Here is a 9281-nt window from a genome sequence, read left to right on the forward strand (position 1 = left end):
TCTGCGCACACACGCACACACACACCAGAGAGAGAGAAAGCGAGAGAGACTGGGAGACACACACGCACGCACTCACGCACGCACGCACTACTACCACAGTTGCGGCACACAAGCTCCTAACTCGAGTTATCTGGGATCCCGACCCGAATCTCAGCACCTCCACTTTCAAGTTCCCATCCTATCCCTTAACCATCAAAACTATCACACAACCAACCGCTTGACAACCTCAGCTGCGACTCATCCATTTTTTGCTGTCATCGCAACTCGCTTAATACATGCTTGACTGAATCGGACAAAACAAAGAGCGGCTGCGTTTCTGACCCACGACCCTCCCGACACACCTCCTCACGGGAAGTCCCATTGTCGTTATCCAGTCACCCTCCACGTTGGCTACCCGCTGGTGCTAGCCGTTCGCCGACCGCTTAACGACCGCATCGCTGGGACCGGGCATGAAATTCGACCTCACGGAATAAGGATACGCCAAACACAAAAAAAATCATTCTCTCCTGGTTTTCTTTACGAAAGGGAGCTTTTCTTTACACCTCGCAAGATCCAGTTGCCAATGAATTGGTGATTCACGACATTATTTGTGCCTTTGCTAGGCCTGATTATTCGCTCCTTACCTACTGCCCAAAACCTAATCCAAATCGAATCACCTCGCCCACCGCCGAGTATCTGTGTCATGAGAATCATGGCCGACGATTCGGCTTTGGCAGCGGCTGCTGCCATAGTCAAGACGATAGCCGCCGGTGACCCCAAAGAGCCCATTGCCGTAACCCCCTCTTCGTCGACAAGACTGCCGGGGCCAGCCAGCCCGGCCAAGGATGCTCTCGAAAGAGAGCTGTCGGCGCTGGCTGCCAGGGTCCAGCACCTGGAGGCCAAGGCCAGCATGTCTAACGCGCCCGTATTCCCGGCCACACCCAATGAAACAACGGTCGAGCCTCTTTTCAGCGAAGAGACATCCTCGCCCAGGTCCATTACCGGCAAGTCTCTCATGCGATCTAAGTTATCACCGATCCCAAGTATTCGCCATGTTGGCACTGAAGATCGGCCCCCAAAGGCCTATGTGTCGCTGACTGACGAAGCTCTGGAGGGATTACGTGAACATATCGACGACCAGTCCAAACTCCTCGACAATCAGCGCCAGGAGTTGACCAACGTCAATGCCCAGCTGATCGAGCAGAAGGCCCTGCAAGAGAAGGCGCTTCGTCTCCTAGAAGAAGAGCGTGTCGCCACCCTCGAACGCGAGCTATGGAAACACCAAAAGGCCAACGAGGCTTTCCAGAAGGCTTTGCGGGAGATTGGCGAGATTACCACCGCTGTAGCTCATGGTGACTTGAGCAAACGAGTACGGATGAACTCGGTGGAAATGGACCCTGAGATCACAACTTTCAAGCGGACGATAAACACCATGATGGACCAACTTCAGGTCTTTTCCAGCGAAGTCTCTCGGGTTGCCCGTGAGGTCGGCACGGACGGCATGCTGGGTGGCCAAGCCATGATTGAAGGTGTTGACGGTACCTGGAAAGAGTTGACTGACAACGGTGAGTAGTTGTCCACATTGCTTCATTTCGTTGTCGTTCGTGTTGTGCTAATAATGTCTACTAGTGAACGTGATGGCTCAAAATCTCACCGACCAAGTACGCGAGATCGCTTCTGTAACGACAGCGGTCGCACATGGTGATTTGACCAAGAAAATCGAAAGACCTGCCAAGGGCGAAATTCTCCAACTTCAACAAACTATCAACACCATGGTCGATCAACTGCGCACTTTTGCTTCGGAGGTCAGTCGTGTGGCGCGCGATGTCGGAACCGAGGGCATGCTCGGTGGACAAGCGGATGTAATGGGAGTACAAGGCATGTGGAACGAGCTGACTGTCAACGTCAATGCTATGGCCGACAACCTCACCACCCAAGTCCGAGATATAGCCAAAGTCACAACAGCAGTCGCGAGAGGTGACCTGACGCAGAAGGTCCAAGCCGAGTGTAGGGGCGAAATCTTCGAGCTGAAGTCGACCATCAACTCTATGGTTGGCCAGCTCCAGCAGTTTGCATCCGAGGTCACCAAAATTGCCCGGGAGGTCGGTACAGAGGGACGGCTGGGAGGCCAAGCTATCGTTAATGACGTGCAAGGCACCTGGCGTGATCTGACCGACAACGTCAACGGCATGGCCATGAACTTGACCACCCAAGTGCGAGAGATCTCCAAGGTTACCACAGCCGTGGCTAAAGGCGACCTTACTAAGAAGATTGGCGTCGAAGTCAGGGGCGAGATTTTGGATCTGAAAAACACTATCAACTCCATGGTGGACCGTTTGAGTACATTTGCTTTCGAAGTCAGCAAAGTGGCCAGGGAGGTAGGCACAGACGGCACACTCGGTGGTCAGGCGCGTGTCGACGACGTGGAAGGAAAGTGGAAAGACCTCACCGAAAATGTCAATACAATGGCCTCGAACCTCACAACTCAGGTTCGGGGTATTTCAATGGTTACACAAGCCATCGCCGACGGCGATATGAGCCAAAAGATCCGCGTTCCAGCAAAGGGCGAGGTTGCGGTGTTGAAAGAGACCATAAACAACATGGTTGACAGACTTTCTATTTTCTGCAACGAAGTCCAGCGAGTCGCCAAGGACGTGGGTGTCGATGGCAAGATGGGCGGTCAAGCAGACGTCGGCGGTCTAAAGGGAAGGTGGAAGGAAATCACGACCGACGTGAATACCATGGCCACCAACTTGACTACCCAAGTGAGAGCATTCGGCGATATCACTAATGCTGCTACCGATGGAAATTTCACCAAACTCGTCGACGTCGAAGCCTCGGGTGAGATGGATGAGCTGAAGCGAAAGATCAACCAGATGGTGTACAATCTCCGCGACAGTATCCAGCGAAACACGCAAGCGAGAGAAGCTGCTGAACAGGCGAATAAGACCAAGTCTGAATTCCTGGCCAACATGTCGCACGAGATTCGAACACCCATGAACGGCATCATCGGCATGACGCAGTTGACGTTGGACACGGACCTGACGCAATATCAGAGAGAAATGCTGAACATTGTGAACAACTTGGCTAACAGTCTGTTGACCATCATTGATGACATTCTGGACTTGTCCAAGATTGAGGCCAGGCGCATGGTGATTGAGGAGATCCCGTATACTCTGCGAGGAACTGTGTTCAATGCTCTCAAGACGCTTGCCGTCAAGGCCAACGAGAAATTCTTGGATCTCACCTACCGCGTGGACCACTCGGTGCCAGACTACGTGGTGGGAGACTCTTTCCGTCTACGCCAGATCATCCTCAACCTTGTAGGCAACGCCATCAAGTTCACTGAACACGGCGAGGTCAGTCTCACCATCAGCAAGGCCGAAAACGCTACGGTCAAGCACCCCAACGAGTACGCGCTCGAGTTTGTCGTCTCCGATACGGGAATAGGAATCCCGCAGGATAAGCTGGATTTGATCTTCGATACATTCCAGCAAGCAGACGGCTCGATGACGCGGAAGTTTGGCGGTACTGGTCTGGGGCTTTCAATTTCCAAGAGGCTAGTCAGCCTGATGGGTGGTGACGTATGGGTTCAGAGCGAGTTCGGAAAGGGCAGTTCGTTCTATTTCACGTGCGTCGTCAAGCTCGCCAACGGCGACTTGTCCATGATTGAAAAACAATTGAAGCCGTATAAGGAACACCAAGTACTCTTTGTTGATAGGGGACGGACGCGTTTCGGCAAGGAAATTGTGTCTATCCTTCAGAGTCTTGGCCTGGTCCCTGTGGTTGTTACCCAAGAAGGTCCTAGCCGAGACCTTGGTTCTGATGAGCCGCCATACGACGTCATTATTGTCGACTCTATCGAGACAGCCCGACGCCTACGAGCTATCGATGATTTCAAATATCTCCCTATCGTCCTGCTGGCCCCTGTTGTGCACGTCAGTCTGAAATCGTGCTTGGATCTGGGTATCACGTCGTACATGACAACACCTTGCAAGCCTATCGATCTCGGGAACGGTATGGTTCCGGCACTGGAGAATCGTGCTACGCCTTCCCTTGCAGATAACACGAGGTCTTTCGAGATTCTCCTTGCTGAAGACAACCGTGTGAACCAGAGGTTAGCCGTCAAAATCTTGGAGAAATATCACCATGTGGTGACGGTAGTCGGAAACGGCCTCGAGGCCGTGGAGAAGGTGAAAGAGAAGAAGTTCGACGTGATCCTGATGGACGTCCAGATGCCCATAATGGTATGACCCCCCTTTTTTCTCTGTGCAACCCCTGGATCCCCTCGTAGCTGACGTGTATACTTTCAGGGCGGTTTTGAGGCGACGGGCAAGATCCGAGAATACGAACGGAGTCTCGGCGCCCAACGGACACCCATTATTGCCTTGACGGCGCACGCCATGATGGGTGACCGCGAAAAGTGCATACAAGCGCAGATGGACGAGTACCTCTCCAAGCCACTGCAGCAGAACCACCTTATCCAGACGATCCTAAAGTGTGCTACCCTCGGCGGGGCACTGCTGGAGAAGAACCGCGAACGTGAGTTAGCACGTTCAACAGAACAGGGCAACCAGCACCTCCAAAACGGAGCAAACGTGCCCCGGCCCAGTTTGGAACCTCGGGCTATTACCTCGACAGAGCCGCTGGGCAGCATCACCAGTCCAACCCTGGTGACAGCAGATCAGGATGATCCACTAGCAAGGGCACGTAATGCGAGTCTTTCTGAAACCTGTTTAGCAACCAACTAACGTTGCATTGCGGTTGTTTAGCATCTCCTACGGGCGCATAGCAACTGATGTTTCTGTCACCAAAGCCCGCTTGTTTTGGACAAGAAAACGCAGTGCTATACTACGCCGCTGTCCGAGTTAGCAATCTGTCCTTCTCGCATGTATTCAGCATCAGTCAGCTTGATACCCTCTGTCCGTCACATCTCCTGCATTGCGGCAATTTTTCTATCACGGTCTGCGTTACGAAATATTCCTGTTTTTATGTTTTTTATTACTCTCGTTTCAGGACTCTTGGATGGAAAGGTTTTATGAAGCACGGTTGCCCATTGAGGCCATGCATTAGTATATGATAGGGGTTGTCGAGATCAAGTACAACCTGGATGGGTGCGAACAGGATCAAACACAGTTACTTGTTTGAGACTCTCTTTGGCGTTTATTCACTCGGGACGGGTATCTCACTTTTGCGGCCTCGATCTGTCGACTATCCTTATGATATTGGCAGGACGGTGGAGTCCGTTGCTGCATTTGCCCAGGACTTGAACTGGAAAGGCGTAGGATCACATGTTGCTTTGCGCAGTTCTAGCTGCATGTTGTTTGGAGTACTTTGCGAGGACGTAGTCACCAGCGGCTACCAATACATGGGAGGGGTTTTCGAGACTAAATCAGCTCTTCAAGCCAGGCCTGTCGGACGATGACCCTTATATGGGGGGAGGGGGGGTGGAGTTTATTTATATCATATATTGAATGCTGAGTGGCGCTCGTGACCCGCCTGTACGATCAAACATGAGCTCGTTCTTCTACGAAGCCACCTACATAGCTGCTGACTGTGACAACCAATATGTGTCTTGATGTTCGCAGCAAATCAGCAACACGAGGGGTGCTGTGGCGTCTGGTCGGGGATCATAGGATAAAGGGGGTATGCCCCTTTGTAGTGTGGCCAAAGGTCTGACAATACAGCCCATTCAATACAAATATCAGTACCATATTACATCTCTGCAAGCGAAGCTCTGTATGCACACCCCCACGACTTGACGGGCACGTGTCTGTAATCCACAACAAAGCCCGATACATAGTGACTAGTCCGCCTCACTTGACACCGCAAGCTTTCGTCGGTCCAAGCCGGCCGTGGGTTCCCCATTTCCGCCGACAAATTCATGATCAGGGCCGCACGACGGGGCTGGCTAAGAAGCATGTCGATATATTCTACTGCCCAGGTTACCCTGTCGTCTTCCGCCGCGGCCTGCTGGCCGTAGAGCGTGCTGCGGCATACCACACGGAGTAGTGCAACAAAGGTTGTCCAACACCTTTGCGCTCCGACCCGGGTACGGCCTCTACGACTGCCAGGCTCCCAGGCTGCGCGGACGGCCGAAAGGGGGAGGGGAAGCGGTGGTATGGGAAATAGGTCCCCGTCCCCATAGCTTGGAGTAAGGAATGAGCCCAACCCGGGGCCCGGCGTTGGGTTGGTCAATTTGCCATGCTCGCTTTGCAGCCCCGGGACCGTGGCTCGGGCCTATCTGAGGTATTCGGCGATGAGATGTGTCGAAGCCGCTTGGTCCCGTCCCCTGTCGCAGTAACATAGTGAATGGGAATGCTAAAGACGCATCGAACCAAGTTTGGCATATTACAGCAATACGTTTTTGACCGACTGAACCAAGTGGACAAAGACCATATCTGTTGATACAGTATGGCCAAGCCTGCTGCTAGATGTAACGTCAAGAAGCGACCCTGCAATACTCAATCAGATGGTTGGTAACTAGGAGATGGATGGCCTGGGCTAACAAAGACTGGCGGATGGCCACGAAAAGCATCAAAAGCATAGCTTCAATCAGACGGCCACCAGGTGCTTCATTGCAATGATGTTGTTCAACATGTCACTCATCCAATGGGGAATACAAGTCCTACATAGAGGTGTGGCTTAACCCCTTTCTACCTTCAAGCAACTTGCTTCTTCTGATACCGGAATGATGGTGAAGCTGAATAGAGGAAACGGGTAAGCATGCAATCCTTTCATTTGGTTGGGCTCTAAAGCATACCTACAAAACCCCCGAACTACACCGTACCATGTCCACAGTCCTTGATCTTCAGGCGTCCTTTTTCTTCTCTTCTTTGCCTTCGTTGCCCTTACTGCCGGCCTTGTCCAAGTCAGGTGACCCAGATGCGGCGGTTGTCTCGTACTGGGCCAAGAGTTCATCAAGCTTGGCTTCAAGCTTCGTAAGGTTTGCCTCCATCGCGGCAGCCTGCTGCTCACCCCTGTGCCGATTCGAAATTAGCCAGCTACCCCCAAGTGGCGTCTATGAATTGCGTGGCCCACGAGGGGAATGGGGGATTCGATAATGCCATGATGACCAGCGGCAACACCACCGCCTGACGCGGTACGCTGGCCGCACTTGCGGAGTGTTTGAACTTTCTTCTCGGGAGCTATCCGACAAGACGGGGCCTGCAGAATGCCATCAAGTATTGGACGGCATTCTGGCCGAGTGAGACAAGGGTTTCCCATCCAGGCCATGGAGAAGAAGGTGCTCAGGAGAATACGCATCGCTGGCGATCTAGACCGACCGGTACCAGGGAGAGTGGCACGAGTGGAGGACAGCAAAGCTGTGATGGTTCAAGCCAGCGGGCCACTTGGGACACTGACTGCCTGGTACCTAACTAAGTACACCACGCCACGCAGCACACACGAGGCAGGCATGCATGGATTAGATTGCATGGATGCAGGAGAGCGCATGGGTGTTCGGGAGGCGCATTCTTGCCAAAGGTGTTTGTGCTATGGGAAAGTCGGAATTGAACAGGGCGGAAGAGGGATGTTTCCCATGCCAGACTAGAGAGAGTCGCGAGACGTACCTGGCGAGGTCTTTGAAGGCCTAGAACGGTTATGGGGCCGTGTCAGCCGCTCGCTGGGTGAAAATGCGGGGATAAGAGCGCGCAAGTATGCAGTTCATATGTTCCAGACTCCCCTCCCTCACTCACCTGTGCCATTTCGGCCTGAGACGACGATGCCGCCATAGGCGTGGAGCCGCCGGGGGAGCCGGCGTTTTCGTTGCTGTCTCGCTCCTTGCTTCCGGACATGGCGATGCGATCTTGGGGATGGGCGAAGCGGCGTGGGCGTGATGGTATCTTGGGAGGGGCAAGGTTTCTTCTCTTACGGCGTCATGCAATCTCGGCTGGCTCAATGCACGCATGGAAAAAATGCTAAGAAACGACGAAATGCGGTCCGACACGGACACGGCTTCCTCTCCGGCTCAAGGTAACAGTGAAGCTCGACCAGGGGGTGGTAGGTTGCGAAGGAGATATCTCCGGAATCTGGAGTCGTCGCTTTCTTTTCCGATAATCAAAAACAGCACACACCTTTTGCCACAAGGCTAACAATTTCAGAGGATGCGTGGTCGTGGTCCAGCCTCTTCATCGACCAATCTAGGGGGGGCTGTAGGTACCGACTAGTACCTACTGGACCCGACAGGTGAACTTGTCTCGGTGCTAAGGTTGTTTTAGGGGGGCCTACTGGACTCAGCAGCTGGCATCAAACATGTAGGTATTGTATTGCCAATGCCTAGAGGAGTGAGGTCGAGCGAGGTGGGGGTTCTGAGGTTCTGATTTTGTCCGCGGCGCCGGCGATAAGCTGGCACACGTGCGATAAGAGAAGCCGTTCTTCGTCTCGTCACTTGTCACTTTCTAGTTAATTGCTTGAGCAGATTCTAGATCGATTAACACTCCGTATTGGACGGGCACGGGCTGATCTCGGCAGGCTAAGAGGGGTGTAATAAGTATTGATGATGATCATGGAATACTCAATACAGGTAACATGATACCTGCCCTGCCTACCTCTACTTACTACACCTCAAGTATCGAAGCAAGGCAACGAGACGGGGTTCAACCCGGCAACCCAGGTAGGCAGTATGTAGTATTTGCATGCCACCTCCTCTATTTGGTCGGCATCATCAGTGCACGTAGTAAATAGTATGATGCCGTTGCCTTATGCGTGTGCTGCTGGTAGAATCCGGTCCTTCTCGTGCGAATATAGTAGTTACCCCTGTAACTGTAAGTAGTAGAAAGTGCTAATGTGTTAGAAACTGTAACGATTTCTCGAGCCAGCCGATTTTTAATAGCTTATTATAATATTATAAACTGTAATTAATAAACGGAAAATTACACTTATAAAGGCTTAAAATAAAGGTTTTAAGTATATTAATAAAAGTGTAATTAAGGGTTAAAACTTATATTTTAATTATTATATAACGTGGTTTATTATTACGCGACGAGTAATATAATATATTAGCCTATACACTAGTTAATGTGGAGACCTTACACTAACCTTATCACTTTATTATTAAAATTAACCTACTGTATTAGCCTTAGCTTGATTTTCTTTTCCTTTCCTTCTTTATTGTAAATTCTATTTATTTTAAAACTTACTTATAGCTTTATTTTATTAAGACTTAATAGCGTAACTATTTACGACCGCCTTGTTTATTATTTAATAATATAATATTTTATTTATTTATTCGAATTAATTAATATTACTTTTACCGTTACGTGATAAAGAAGTAAACCTTAATTAATTAACGTTAAAAACTT

General features: G+C 51.2%; 2 protein-coding genes across 2 annotated transcripts; one reads left to right on the forward strand and one right to left on the reverse strand.

Moving 5' to 3' along the window:
* Positions 1-691: 691 nt before the first annotated feature.
* On the forward strand, positions 692-4730 carry PG986_013444 (uncharacterized protein; the record flags this gene model as incomplete). The annotated part of the gene is made up of 3 exons (XM_066849666.1): positions 692-1544; positions 1609-4226; positions 4293-4730. The coding sequence occupies 3 exons, from the start codon at positions 692-694 to the stop codon at positions 4728-4730; spliced, it is 3909 nt and encodes a 1302-aa protein (XP_066693809.1).
* Positions 4731-6790: 2060 nt separating this feature from the next.
* PG986_013445 (uncharacterized protein) lies at positions 6791-7775 on the reverse strand (the record flags this gene model as incomplete). Its single annotated transcript, XM_066849667.1, has 3 exons — positions 6791-6959; positions 7551-7570; positions 7677-7775. 3 exons carry the CDS (start codon positions 7773-7775, stop codon positions 6791-6793), a joined length of 288 nt encoding a protein of 95 aa, XP_066693810.1.
* Positions 7776-9281: the final 1506 nt, after the last annotated feature.

This window comes from Apiospora aurea (genome assembly GCF_038362705.1).
Source record: "Apiospora aurea strain CBS 24483 chromosome Unknown utg000009l_segment0_segment0, whole genome shotgun sequence".
NCBI lineage: Eukaryota > Fungi > Ascomycota > Sordariomycetes > Amphisphaeriales > Apiosporaceae > Apiospora > Apiospora aurea.